The sequence below is a fragment of the Pseudopipra pipra genome, chromosome 2 (genome assembly GCF_036250125.1).
Source record: "Pseudopipra pipra isolate bDixPip1 chromosome 2, bDixPip1.hap1, whole genome shotgun sequence".
In the NCBI taxonomy this organism is placed as follows: domain Eukaryota; kingdom Metazoa; phylum Chordata; class Aves; order Passeriformes; family Pipridae; genus Pseudopipra; species Pseudopipra pipra.
This window is the reverse complement of record NC_087550.1, coordinates 4,961,448-4,977,004: the sequence shown is the minus strand read 5'-3', so window position 1 is coordinate 4,977,004 and position 15,557 is coordinate 4,961,448. Positions and strand designations below refer to the sequence as shown.

Below are 15,557 nucleotides of genomic sequence, written 5' to 3'. Positions count from 1 at the left end.
AAAAGAAAGAATAATTGAACACACAATATATAGAACAGTGAGGAGGGGTGGGGGGACTGACCGAAGAGAGAAGCAACAGATACTGAGTGTAATTACAGTGAAAAAAAAATTATGTGAATAACAGATACTAGGTGCAATTACAGTGGAAAAAAAAATATGTGAGTAATTTATTAACATCCAGAAATTATAAAATGAAATACTGAAATTGTTTTTTCTCTCCCTAAAGGCACAAATCACAGGACTTAAACGTTGAGGGTTTAATGTCCTTCAGTGCAAACCCCTCCCCATCTCCAAGAATTAAACTACTTAACGAAGAATTCTTTAATGAAAATAGATACAGCCTGACTGAGTCAAAACAAAGCAAACAAGAGAAATATTCATTTTCATGTTCCTAACACATAGAATAAATTAGTATGTTTGTGGTGTAAAATTATGCAACTGTGGTTTCCTGAAAACAGGTAAGCTGTCAAAATTAATGTGATAGCTTCCTGATGTGACCAAAACAACTTTGATCACAGCAAACCTGTGCCAAAAGTAAACTCAGACTATGGAAATAGGTGGCAGAACAAGAGCTAAACAAACAAAAAAACCTGCAACAACTTTACTCTGAACCCTTTTTTTTAATTTCAGAAATTCCCAGTGGATGAGGATTCACAGTCTGAAAACACTGCTAAGTGGTCCTACAAAGACAGTAATTTATTGGATAATTAGTAATTCTTAGTATCATTCTCTAATAGATTATTCTCTCAGTTCCATTTTTGAGGCTTCACTGTTTTCATCACTTTGTCTTTATTCATCTGTCACTTGTACTGTTTTGGAATGTACCAGTTCACTGCCTGACTAACAGTATTTTTGCAAACTGCTATAAAACCACATTTCCAAGTAACCTTTTATTCTCTCCATGCTCTTTGCAGATTTTCTCCACGTGCACAAGTGCTGGATAGGAAGTGCTTCTCTTTATACAACACAGATTGTGTCTTTATTGGCTGTAACAGAAGCACATGGACCTGATGCACTGCTGAACTAGTCCCATCTATGATATATGGGGCAGAGGAGCTAATTCAGGCTCAAATATTCACATCAAATGCTCCAGCTAGTTCTGCTATAAACTGCTTGTCTAGACCTATCCTGAAAGGATTTATATGAAGAGCACTCAGAAATATTTTGTAGATACGAGGAAATCTGCAAATAAAAAAGAAATCAAGCTGCAATGTTAAAATACTTGAGAGCATTATGCTGGCATGTAACCTTTCATCCAAACAAAGGCTTAACAAATAATCCGTAACCCTTATCCAGGCAGTGAAGCAAACAAATCCTAAATTTTTATTTATAAAGAGAAACAAACCCAGAGATAAAATTCAATAATTGAAAAGTCACTGGCAAGCACCAGTTCATATTGAATGGTCATGAGCTCTAATGTCCTCATTCTAATGCCATTTTCTGGGAAAAGCATCCTGCCAGTTTGGGGTTGATGAGGTATAACAAGAATAAAAAGATATACTTCCTAAAAGGAATATGAAATCAAAGAGATTTGCTATGAATAGTTTTCATGTTCCATGAACACTTACAGAAATTAGAAATCCAACCAGTCCAGACAATGCTTTTAAGGAAATTTCAATGATGCCTAAAATTGCTGCTGATTCAGTTCCACTCAGTTCAGAGACAGTCACAATTTAAGATGTAACAAGAACTACAGTACAAAATGTGAAGACATAACATAGTAGTTATGAAGCTGTTCAATGACAAGACCTTTCAATGCATTTCAGAATACCTAAGCAAATGTTTATTTTGCCAGCAAATGGAGTGAGGAAACAGAAATGGAAATAAATTAAAAAAAACCCAGCTATTGCCACTTTCCCATTCAAAATCTATATCAGAAACTTATTAGGATTAAGGTTTGTACTAATTAGCCAACTGTCCCTCTGCATCCCCCTTCAATGGTACCACTGTGAATTTTATTTATGGGGGAAAAATTTTTTATATTATACTGCTTGTTGTATCTGATGTTCATTAGTGGTTTAAAACGTCACCATCTTAAAACTAATGCAAAAAAATTAATTGAAGCTTTCCACTGAAAGTAAATTTGTTATATTTTTCCTTAGTGATAAGCATGAAAATCTCCAGCAATTGCTCTCATTATAAAAAAAAAATTATTCAAATGTACTGACAAAAACAGGCTACTGAGATTTTGCACTGATCTTATTGTTTATTTGTAACTTACTCAGATATTCCAACTTCTAGAATATACAGATAAAGAGAATTATCCTAACAAGCTCCAGCACTGAACCATTTTTGTACTGACTCTATTTTGAACATGTACTGTTCATCTCTTAATTTTAAAAAAGTAATTGGGAGGTAGAGGCTCAAATGCTCACCACATGGCACATTTTCTGGAACACCACACCAACAATATATTTGAACTGTAACACTTAAGCAAAGGTATTGCTGTTTTAAAGACAGGATTACCACGGGTGCCCATGTACAGAAATCTGTAGGACTGATTTAGGGAAAGCTGTATTAGGAATTCGTGCTCTGATTCCAAAGAAGTAATTTCCTGAAAACATATTCTATATTTGCTAACTCTTAGCTATGATATTCAGACTTGTATCTCCCACCACGTCACATAAAATGGTGGCTGAAAACCTCTTGCTTTCCTTCTTCCATTTTCCAAAATGCTTCCCCAGCCATCCATCTTTTACAACACACCTTCTATCTGGTCTTCCTACTTAACCCCACTGTATTTAAACTACTATTCCCATTATCACTCTCCCCATCCCTTCATCCCAGAAAAAGCAGCAGGTTTTAATCACATCTAAATGCAGCTGAACAAACTCAGGGGATCCTGTTGATGCAGAGGGCAGTGTTTCCACCTTTATAGGCTACAAACCAGGAGTAAATAAAATCTCAAAACTGAGCACAGTCATGGGTTACCTAAGCATACAAACATTGCAAAATGGACATTCCCAACCAAGCCTCCTCACCAACAAACTCACAGCTGCTGCTCCCTCTGCCCAGGAGCTTCCCCTCTCCCCAAACTCACCCATGTTACCCAGAGGCTTCTTTTACAGCAACTTCAGTTTGCACTGCCTTTGAAACCTCAGGTGCAAACACACAGTACTACTAAGTTTGCTCCTGCAGGAGTCCTGTAGACAATTTTAAGCAGCCAATCTGACACCCTGTTTAGGTACAGTCAAAGAGCCTACCAAATATTATACAGCAAATTGCAAAGTATATCCACTGTCTGTCAACAAAACAACCACCACTCCCCCTTTCAAAACTAAATACATGGAGAATCATAGGTCCAAAGTAACACTGGGAAAGAGGAAATGTTCTCAGAGAAGAGCTGGATCAAGAAATAACAACCTCATGCTAGCAGAATAAACTTTTACTTAGAAATGCAGGCAGATTCAGAGAAAAATATTTTTCTGGTAACCACAGATTCCTTAAAGTGCAGGCTAGAAAATGCATCACAATTCCAAAAATGCTCTCTAGTGCATTATCATTATGCAACCCACAAAGTTTCAATGATGTAGCTTGAAGCAATTATTTTTAACATGGTAGGTACTCTCCTGGCCACTCTAACTTCCAGAATATACTGCATATTTTAAAAAATAAATAAATAGATCAAAATGAACCTTTGGTAATGGTATGAGTGCTGTTTAGTGGCTATCCCTCTGGACCAAGATGACAGCTAAACTGGGTTATACTGAACTAGAGTAGACTCCTTAATCATCTTGTGTGTGCACTGTGAAAAAACTTGACACTGCAGCAAGCTCACACCAACACTAATAAAAATCATAGGTGACTACAAGCCTCTGATACTAAATAAACCCTCTGGCATTTTCTGAATTTCCTGTGTGTGTTGTCATGCTTCTGATCACTGTTTATTTCCTCTAAATAACTATCAGACTAGTTGCAAGGTTTGAAAAGCAAAAATGACATGTCTCATGAGTCTCAGCTTATGTCTTCATCTTCCCTGTCTTTCAGGTACCAGGTGACCCATTATTTCTCACCTGTCCCAAAGACTTTGGCTACAGCAGCCACAGTACACTGAATGACACACTCTCCCTGGGAAAATCCCCATCTCTCCTATACTCCAGAACACCAAATTTAGGGCCTGAAGATGCTTATCAGTCATCTTTTCCAGTGACAAACAGCTTGGTATTTTTACAACAGAATAAGACAAAAGCTCTGACCCTGTAGGTCTTTCAGAGCACATCAGCCTTTCCACCACAACTGTGAGGCCTAGAAGCTCACTTCAAAAAACTAAAAAAAATAAACTCTTGTGCAAATATTCAACTCTAAAGGTTGTGGCATCTTTTCCCACACTGAGATGGAAAAGGTCAAGTCAAACCATAAGGTGCCCAAATTAGTTTTTGACATCGACAGTGGGATATACTTTTGTCTTTTTCCCACAATAAGAATGTAAGTCTGTATTAAATACAGATGAATTTCTTCAAGATGTACAAACTTAAATATCAATACGTAGTATAATTCATTAACCAATAAAGCAATGTCATGCAAGGTGAGACAAATGTACACAGTTGTTGTTTTACTATTTCTTTGAGCCACAGCTGCAATCCCTTGGTACCTATAAAATATCTAGTCTCATTAAGGGTGTGCAAGGAAGAAAGCAGACTGTGATCTATTAACCAAAATATCCCAAAATAGAGTCATTTCTTATTGGAAGCATTTTTCATAAACAATGACAAGATGGATTTCTTCTCACCAGACTGATGCAGCACAGGCTGAGTTGAGGCCCCTAAAGAAGGCCTTTGTTCATTATCAGGAGAGGACAGTAATGAAGTTGAAGGGGGACTTTCTGTTGAAGATGATGTTGAAGGAGCTTGAGCTGACATTGTAGAGGAGGAAGATGATGGAAGTTGCTCGGTACCATCTACTTCCATTGCAGTTTCTGATTCTGCACTAGGTGGCATGTTATTGGTAGCAGGAGCATCTGTCCGATTAGTCCCACCTTTGATTAAAAATAAAACAAAAAAGCAAGAAAAACAAGAGCCCAAAGGTAAACTTACTCTATCTCTAAAGATCTCTTTGCATTACCATTCCTATGGCAAATGAAAGTGCTCAGCTCTTCAGAGTGCACCAGAAAGATTTTAGTTCACACCCCAGGAAGGCTGATATTCAAGGTCTGTACATCCAGTACAAACATACTTTCTGTTGTAATTATTATTCTGGAAAAGAAGGAAATCACCTCTGGACCGTGATCTTCCTCGCCCTCGATTGCTTTGTGCAACTTCACTGGCTTCTTCAAACCACCTGGACAGCATGTCTGACATCCTCTGCATCAGAGACACGTTGGGACTTTGCTCCCCTGTAAAATAAGTGATGCTAAAGTTTTACCTACGAGTTTACCAAAGTGCACATTTCCCCCCTCATTTCTTCCAGAAATGGAGAAGGGGAACACATCAACACCCCCACCCCCTGCCAAGTAACAATGCCCTTCCACCTGATCCCAATGTCTATCCTCATTTCCATACTGCAGGACTCTGACTCTCTGCTGGGATCCCTCATTCTCTTCCTGTACCCCAAATGGAGGAGTTCCAGCCTTGAAACACAGAGAAATGGAATGCAGTGGCCAAGGAAAACAGACAAAAGGTGGCTAATGATGCCATAGGAAATAATACCAACAGGTTCAAAAAAAGATGACTGAAACTCACAGGCAACAGAACTACGTGGAGATTTTAAAGGAAGAGATGGGAACACACCCTCTAATGTTTCTAATCCAGCAATTCCAAATACTGGGGGAGCAACAAAGGCAGACTAAGATAAGAGGTCAAACTCATGTTCTCTCCCTAAACAGCATTTCTCATTGCCTGTGTCAGATACAGAATCCTACTCCACATGGACCACTAATCTTATACAGCTAAACACTCCTATTCTACTCTGGGGAATCAGGAAGATGAGAAAAACAACACAGAAAACCTGGAAAGGGAAGCTGTAGGCAGAAAAGGGAGACAGATCTAAGGAAACTAGAATCAAGTACTTGGAACCCCTCAACATGTCAGATTTAAAAAGGAACAGATAAAGAGTAAGATGAGTGGCAAAGCATCCTCTGCCCGGCTTTGGTATCCCATTCTCTGACACTCAAGCACGGCTTTGGAAATGTTCTATCTCCTGAAATCCCAAGCAATTGAGTAATATATTATAAACACGAAAATATAAGCATAAAAATTTAGTCATCCTGTGCGACTAAATAACATTAGGCAGTGAAAGATATAATATTAGAATCCTATTGCTTTGAATTCCAGTCCCCTAATGTAACCACTAAAGAGCAATTCATTTGTAACTGTGATTGCATGTGAGGGTTGACTGCAAAATAGAAAGAAATAAGTGTTTGTGTTACTCCCTGACAATGAAACAGACTCCCCTTTATTTGCATCAACCTAACTGAAGCAAAATAATTTTTCTGGTACGAATATTTTCAATTTAGACATTTTTAAAAATCGTTTTACAGTAGCAGTTCTGTGTTAAATTCTAAGGAAACCATCTCGGCTGATTCTTAAAGCATGGACAGTTTAACCTGAAGCACATTTTTCAAGAATACTTCAGGAAAAAAATGGAAAACAAAACCCAAAAGTGCAAAAGCTTTTACCATCTCTCTCTCTCTCGCTCTCAGGCCTTGCCCTTGGCCCAGTGTCCGACCAGTCCCCTCTGAGCCGCAGACGCTTGACAGGAGGTTGCCTTAACTGGGGGGAGAGGGGATTAAAAAAGGAACAAAAAAAGAAAGAAAAAAAAGGCATTACAAAGCTATTCATGTTGGACAGTACAGAATTCTAAGTCTAAATATAAATGCACTACCACGATTTTCTTAAGTTACATCAATTTGTATCCGTCACCAAAAAATGGAGTGTCAGCCACATGTTCAGATGGACTGTGAATAAGCACAATGCTGCATTGACAGAATGCAAGAGTTTTAGCTCCACAGGAGTACAACTATCTAAATCAATGCCTCTCAGAACTAATTCACCTTGTATTTTATGCCATACTAACTTTATTATGTTAATTGAGGCTTTCCACAGCCAACAATAACAATTAAGGTTTTCCGAATTCAGCCTGAATTCTGCAAAAAAATTCATTTCTTCACATTAAAAACTATGTGAAATGTGGATTCCAATTAAGAAAAAAGGAAAAAAGTCAGACATTAACAAAACAAGAAAAATCCATGAAAATAAACTCTCCAGTTTATTTTTAACCTATTTTCTTCTAAATTCTTAAAACATTTTTATTACAAAATATAGAGTACAAAACAAGTACTCTATAGGGAGTGTTACTTTCAGTGACTTGAAGAGAAACAGCTAATGCTTTGAACATTCAGAAAGGCAGTTCTGAGTTTGAAACTGAGTTTATTGGCTGGATATTTTCAGCTTTAACAAAAAACAAACAAACAAAAAAAAAACCCACAAACAAAAAAAAGAAAAAGTGAATAGCTGTGCTGACAATTTTAAAGTAAATGCAAAGCCCCTGTGGTGAAAGCATATTAAAGTGTCAACTTCCATGAGCCAGCAGATTCAGGAAGAAGTCTTTACATTTCTTCTACTCTACAGAACTTAAAGCCAGGCTGAAATGAAAATAACATTTAAGGAAAATGATTTGGCAAGAAAAGATCACAGGACATATTCTGTGCCTAAAAAACAAAAGAATACATAGGATCTGTTGGTAACAGGTGGTCACAATCCTCTCTCTCTCTCTCTAGTAACTGGGCAGTCAATTCTCCACCAAACTGCTTCAGACCAGATTAACATTCCACAGGAAAAAGGGAGAAGTGCAGAACCATCCGTGCATCTCATGGGTTTTTCTTGGGTTCCTGTTTGGTTTTTCCTGGGTTCCTGTTTGCTTTTTCCTGCTTCAGTGTAACTCAGACATTCTTCCCCAGTCCTACGAATCCAAAGCCCTTCTGATCAACAATATTTGTGCCTGTAGTGGCAGCCCCTGGCTCAGTGAGTACAGCCCAGCCATGGCTGTGACACTGAAGCAACACCAGCCTGACACTTGCCAGGCTTTGGTTGGACTTTAATTGCTTGGAGCATCCTTTTAGCTCATTTAGCTGCAGCAGCGATTGTCCAGTGACCAGGTCAAATTACCATCTAATTTGCTTTAGTCTTGCTTAGATTTGCCTAGATGTGTGGTGTTAACAACTTCTTGTTAACAGTTTTGATATATACAGGAATAACAATTAACTAGAGTGTGTGAGGTAGAAATACCTACAGTACAGGCACGGGCTGGCAGCAGGGGTGGGTACAGGAGGATACCAGAGACACCTTATCAGCACCTCACCTGTGCTGTAAAGGTTGGAGCCAACAACAACTGTTTCAGGGATGACAGCAAGGACAAAGAATAAGCATTTAAAAGCAAAACCACGCTGTACTGAAAAAAGAAGTAGTGGATGGTTGAGGGAGCGCAAGGGGGAGAGACACAATGTAACTTTGCTGTAGTTAAAGACATTTTTTTTATATTGATCAGAAAATTTAGACTGGAAGGGTCAGCAACATTGTAGCTGGGCTGATAAACAGCTGCTTGAGTTTTGGCTACACTACAGAAGATTTTAATACTGCTCAGCAACAGTGGCTCACCTCCTCCATCTAAACATCTTGTACTCCCTCATATGTGTCATTAAATGGTAATTTTTAACAAGGAGTATCAATACTTGATTTCAAGGAATGTGCTTTTGGTGGCATGGAAAATAACAGAGCATACACCTCAATTACAAGAGTGACCTTGCTGGTCATATAACCCAAGATTCATGTAGATGCTTTCTCATCTCTGAGAGGGAAACCAGAAAAGAAAGAAAACCAGAGTGGCAAAGTATTGTAAACAAATACATATATAAAAAATACATATTATAAATACACAAATTTTGTGACACAATCTACTTGCCACATCTTAGTCTATGAACAGCAATATTGTTTTCAGATTAATTTAAAGGGAAATACAACTGATTGTATTTCTTGTGTGCTGCAGCAAAACAAATATAAAATGAGAAAACAGGTCATCTTAATCACTTGCCTCTTCCCTTCTCTCTTCAGCAGAAGGAACTTTAAGTTCTCGTGCTGTGTCATCCTTGGGATCAAACAAATATATGTAATCTGAAGAGTAGCTAACGAGGATCTCTTGCCCATCTTCACTATAACAAAGGGATGTTACTCTGCAGGATTTGTTATTGAGATGAGGAGGAACAAAACGTGCCACCATTCCAACAGTGCCCCTGCCAGCATAATTCCCTTTATTGGGAAAAAAAAAAAGGAGGGGGAGGAGAGAAGGAAGAAAAAGAAATGACATGTTTACTATTGTGAATTTTCAACAGCTTCAATAAACTCCTTCTTTTAATATCCAGCAAAAGATAATCAGGGAAAAGTTATGTATCCTGCAGTTCCTGCATTAAATTTTATCTGAAGAATGACATATCAGATCTTACTGCTCTTTTATATTTTTGCTTACAAACTTTATGTTTGTATAAAAATATGAAAACACACACACAATATCACATACCCACCCCATGATGGTGTGTGGATGCTATCTGTCAAATGTAGAACAAATGGAAATTTTACAAATTAAAAACATTTACAAAATAGTAACACAAATCTGTATCTACACATAAGTTAGAAAGGGATTCATTATATGAAACTTTGAAAATTTAGGACATACTTCTCTTTTCTACCCATTTTTAAAAAAAACCACTAATTTTTCTTCAAGGCATAATACTGTCACATTGAAGCTGCAGAACTATCCACTACATTGGACTTATCACGCTTTCCTGACAAGTCACCTCCAATCCAAACACTAAAACAATCTTAAACTCTAGAATTACAAGTTTGTGAGCAGATAAAAGTTGCCTATAAGAAGCTCTAAAACTGAGAAAAACTGACTGTCCCAAAATCCCCTAATTTGACATGTAACTGTTTCCCACATGGCCTATTTGTTGCAACAGTCTGTCCTCACCACAGAGAAGTTCAAAGTTTATCATCTCACATTATGTAAGGAATGAAACAGAAAACTTTAAATGAAAATCAACAAGTAGACACAGAATGCTTCACCTCTTAAAAAAACAAACAAAAAAAACCCAAAACAAAAACTCCACACAAACTCAAACAAACAACAGAACACTATACCAATATATCAAAAAATTACAGTCTTCAAAATCTTATCTTTTCTTTTATTGTGTAGGCCAGCATACCAAATTCATCTTATTCCTGTATTGTTACAATACAAGAGAACATACAGGACTTTTTAGTCAAGCCCCAGAATCTGTTCCTCAGGCAGTTCTCACAGAATTTTGCTGACTTCTCTGATGAAAGGGAGAGCTCTTATAGAATTTCAGTCTGATGAGAAGAGTACTTTTTATTTTTTAGTTATATATACATATTTCTACATATATTTATTAAGTGATCTTTTGTGTTCCCTTTCTCCTCTAACACAATCAGAAACAGAAAAATGCTGCACAAAATGACAGATTTTGTGACTGACTGTGGGCAGGAATGTGTGTGCACAGCTAAGTGTATTAATTCCTGTGTGTCCAAATAGACATTGATCATACATTTTAAGCAAGAGATATGTTAGAATTACATAAAACACCTTTGCTTGCCACCTGCAATTTTTAAATAAAATGCTTAGGTAAGCATCTGAAGCACACTGAGCTTTCACTTGGAGAATTTGAGGCTTTCCAGTGAAATTATATTAGATACAGCAGTAACTACTGCAAAGTTGAGCATATTGCATGATATTATGGAGTTCCTAAGATCTCTTTCCACAAGAAGCAAGAGATTCCAGCCTGGCAGAGTAAAAGAAGATAAGAACTTAATTAAAATTCAGGTGCACCCCTGCAGGCTGCAATGATTGGCTTTTTGCAATACTGGAATCAGGTGTTTCGAGACAAAAGAAGAGACATTACAAAATGTCTTTTTCTGCATTCAGTGTTCAATGCATGAAGAGATTAAGTTTACTTACTTGAAGATTTCTGCATTAGCAAATATTAGAGTGAAATGACTATTATACAAAGCACAGATCCCAGAGCAGAAAACTACACCTCATGCAGTGTCACACTTCTCTCATCCACCATCCACTATGGAAAAAAAAAGAACCTGAAATTGGAAATGCTATAAGGGTTAGAAAAGCTTACTCCAAAGTTTGGTTCCTACCTGTTGCTCTTGTGCCAAGCATTCTCCTGTCATATATCCTTACTGAGCTGTCAGAACAACCCACAGCCAGGTAGTAGGGGATGGGGGGACAGATGGCAACAGAGGTGGCAGCACGGCGACAGTTTATCAAAATATCCTGCAACAAACAAAAATGCAGCATTCAAATAGTAGCTCTGAACATTTGAAGTACAATTCTGTTTTTTTTTTACTTCAGGACACAGGCCCCTTAGTCAAGGAGGTTTTGAGAAACACTAAGCCTGGCCCTGTGAAGATTTGAGCATAAATGTGTTATCGGAAAAGCCACTGCAGAGAAGGAGAACTATCAGAGAAAGAAAACTAGCTCCAGATCAACTGAAAAAGAAACCAAACCAAAACAGAAACACTGAAAGAGCATTTAAAAAAAGACAAATACAGCAACCACAGATTTATAAACTAGCTTGCACTTTGGATTTTCATATTGAAACACAGTAATTGTTGAGTCAGGAGAGTACTAAATACACAGAAACAGTTTAAATTCATTAAAGGACCAGCATAGGTTTCATCCATGGGAGGGAAGGAAGGGAAGGAAGGGAAGGAAGGGAAGGAAGGGAAGGAAGGGAAGGAAGGGAAGGAAGGGAAGGAAGGGAAGGAAGGGAAGGAAGGGAAGGAAGGGAAGGAAGGGAAGGAAGGGAAGGAAGGGAAGGAAGGGAAGGAAGGGAAGGAAGGGAAGGAAGGGAAGGAAGGGAAGGAAGGGAAGGAAGGGAAGGAAGGGAAGGAAAGGAAGGAAAGGAAGGAAAGGAAGGAAAGGAAGGAAAGGAAGGAAAGAAAGGAAAGAAAGGAAAGAAAGGAAAGAAACCAAGACAGAAATCCCTAGAACTGGTCAATATGCACAAAGTAGAATAAAATGGATCAAGAATAGCAATCCATACTTTGGTAGCTTTTCTCCAATTCAATATTAAAACTTTCTGAAATCCAAGCACAGTGGACACCACCAATACCTTACCTTGTAAGGAGTAATACCAGTGAGGTAGTATAATTCATTACCAAATCTTTTCTCACAGAGGGGTAAAGGATGCTCAAGAACACAAGGCTGCAGATGATTTTCTAGGTTCATTTTCTGCCTCCAACTCTGCACTCTATAGTACTAATGTAAACCAGATCAAGAGATTCCATTTCAATTTACAATATTTTCTACCTATTTGCAGCCTCACACCAAAGTTTGTAAACTAAAAAATGCCAAAGGAGATATTAAAATTAAAAAAAAAAAAATAAAAAGACTCCCCAAACTGTTATTGTTTCTTGGGAAACATGTTGTCATCTCCACCAACGACCCTGAAACCTATTATTTCTAAAAGCCTTACCAGAATTCATATCCTATGTTTGTATGATGTACAGCTCTACATTTAGGTCATCTTTATTAAAAGATTTCACTCTTACATCTTTACAATCTTCCTTTGTGCAACTTGTTTTGATTCGAGTATCAAACCATCTTACAGTGCCATCTTCACCACAAGAGAGGAAAGTATAGGGATCATTTGGTACTGTCATAATCTGCACAAAAGAAAGAAAGAATGAAAAAAATTCAAGTATGAATACAGCCAGAAATAGCATTAATTTAAAAATAAAAGCATCAACATTTTGAGCAGCAGTACAGACTGAAACAATTATTACTCAAGTCCAGCTTTCCACTGAAATAAAGAGGAAAACCAAAAAACTGGTGATGTTTCTTTATTTTCAAGAGAAGGTTTGAACTACTGAAGTAGACTATTAAATGTCTGTAGGTCAAAGCTTACAGATATTTCTATTTTAACACACAACATACATTTACTGCTATCAGTTTTCAGATAACTAATCAATTTTCCTGTAATCATTCAACAAAAGCTCAGTTTATTCTCTATCAAGTAATGGAAGACAATAATAAACAAAACCCTCAAGTCTGAATGACTTGAAAATACTAAATGGGTTTTATTCTCATTGCCCATTCCTTTACATTCTAAGTAGTCCCCTGAAGCAACTCTGCAATAAAGGCTGTTACTAACCTACCCCCTCACTGCAATTTATTTTTTTAATTTTTTTTTTTTTAGGAGAGCACTGTATTGAACTATATTCCTAAGCTCAGCCCTACTCCAAGTAGGGAAGGCTTGGATGGAGTCCCCCATGTATGGCTTAATTCAAGAAGGCCTCCTTAAGACAAAATAAAAAGGCAAGAGGCAAAAATGTTAAAGCTGAATTCCACAGGTCAGTGAATGCACAGGAAATGTCACGTTTTTCACACTCTGCCTCTCAAACAGGAAACAGAGAACGTGGTAGAACTACACTGCTGCTACTACCAGTAACTTCACAGAAATTTATAAATCCACAAAAATGGTTAATAGTGCAATACACTCATTCAACAGAGAGCAAATGAGTGATTCTTTAATGTTTTGAATGGGATGATTTATTCCACACCCCCCCCGAACTCTTATTAAAAGTAACTTAAGGATATCTATAATATAATCTTGTAACCTAAAGTGGGATTACAAAGGTAATCACTGCAGGATTCAGCATTTCTTGTAGTACTGAGACAATGTGTGCTGTGCCAAATCGTTGTGCTCACCAACAAGTTCAACAGGCAGAACAAAGCCAAGGTTTGAGCAACAACAGAACAACAAGCTTCTGAGCTGTGACCATTGTTCCTCTACATGTTAGTGTAACATATTTAAAAGACCGTTTTTCACCGCACATTTCATTCAAATTAACTTTATTTGTGTCCTTATAAAAGCCAACAATCATTCTTCAGTCCACTGAATTCTTCCAGCACGTTTGCTGGATTCCCATGCAGAGCTTGCAGTGAAAATATTTGCTTTGTTCCAGGGGTGGTGCTGAATGTGGGAAGCTCTTATTTCTAGTAGCTGTATTTTGGTTTTGTTCATACTGATGCTACTTCACAGTATACCTGTAACATAACTTGCACGTGCCAACTTTCATGTATGGTGTTTACAAATCTGTTAAGTAATTTATAAGCACTAAAACAGAGACCTGCAGACTCCAATAACTAAGAGTCATTGTTACTACATTTAAGTTCAACAAGAACACATTATATATGTATAAAATCCTTTATAATAACTACAAAAAAGGTCTTCTATTTAACTTTAAAAGCATATAGCTATGTGATTGGTTTACTGTATTTAAAATATGAAGGTAAGAGTTGTCCATTAAAGTACATTCTCTTTCTGAAATACAATTCCTAATGAAGAGTAACAAAGAAAAGCATTTGGCTGAGTAAAAATAAACTTGTCATGGCCTTGTATAAACAACAAATTCTTCAGAAACATGTCTCAAGAACTTCTCCCTCTCTCTCTACTTATTCTCTTCTCACCCAGAATTAAAAACATTCGTACAATTATCTCAGAGTTTAGCACAATCTAAACAAATTTCCACATTCCTCTGTTTCGCTGGATGTTTTTATAATGCCTTGAACAATCACAAACTCCAAGTTTAAAGAGCAGTTCAAATTCAAACCACATTCAAATTTAGAATTAGTACCTCAGGGGCAGCTCTTAGCTTTTGTTATTTAGAGGATCCAGTGAGTCAAATTCTATATTTAATGTGATGATGTGGTTACATACAGCTGGGCAGTAGCATCACAATATTTAGAAATTATCTTCCCACTCCAGAAAACTCCCAGTGACAAGGTTGGGTTATGTTAGAAGCTGAAGCTGCATCTCAGCCATTTGCTTAAAACTCCCTGCTATTTGCTCTATTATATTTGATGTGCCAAGGATTAAAAGGTCTGCTATGCCACACAGTAACACATGCATTTGGTGTTCCAGTGTCAGGTTTAAGACACAGCAACAGAATTTATAGCCTTTATAAAAAAGTATTTCCCAAAAATGTATTATAAACCTATGTTTTTGAAGGGAGCTCAAATCTAGATATGTTAAACCTCAGTGCAAAACTAGATAAGAAAAATAACTTCAGAAAGAGACACAGTTGTTAAAATAATCATTGTCATGCAGGGATTTTGATATTCCTTCCATTAACTGTGTTTAAAAACTATAAACAACCAAACTGTATCACATTACTGTCATTCAAAACAACAATAATCATATGTTTAACATATTTAAATTTGAGCTCTCTTCAAAAACAAAGGTTTATAATACATCTTGGGAAATACTTTTTATAAAGGCTATAAATTCTGTTACTGTGTCTTAAACCTGACACTTGAATATTAAATGCATGCATTACTGTGTGGCATTTTGTTAAAGCAAATTGCTGAATAAAAATCATCCCAAATAAGACCATTTTAACTGTGTAATATAGCAGGCAAATGTCCCTGCCCTCTTCAAGTAATGATTTTGAAAAAAGAAAACTACACTCCTACAACTAGTTACTGTTCAGTGATAGTCATTCTCTAGAGACAACAATAAAACTTGCATCTCCATT

General features: G+C 37.1%; 1 protein-coding gene across 7 annotated transcripts in view; it reads right to left on the bottom strand.

Moving 5' to 3' along the window:
• The window catches only part of DCAF6 (DDB1 and CUL4 associated factor 6), an 82,069-nt gene that overhangs the window by 38,923 nt on the left and 27,589 nt on the right, over positions 1 to 15,557 (bottom strand). For all 7 annotated transcript variants that reach the window (XM_064643567.1, XM_064643565.1, XM_064643566.1 and 4 more), the window contains exons 5-10: positions 12,570 to 12,683; positions 11,154 to 11,289; positions 9,025 to 9,239; positions 6,614 to 6,707; positions 5,213 to 5,332; positions 4,730 to 4,975 (exon numbers count right to left, since the gene is read on the bottom strand). In XM_064643567.1, coding sequence (XP_064499637.1) covers positions 4,730 to 4,975; positions 5,213 to 5,332; positions 6,614 to 6,707; positions 9,025 to 9,239; positions 11,154 to 11,289; positions 12,570 to 12,683 — 925 coding nt within the window. The remainder of the gene's footprint in view (positions 1 to 4,729; positions 4,976 to 5,212; positions 5,333 to 6,613; positions 6,708 to 9,024; positions 9,240 to 11,153; positions 11,290 to 12,569; positions 12,684 to 15,557) is intronic.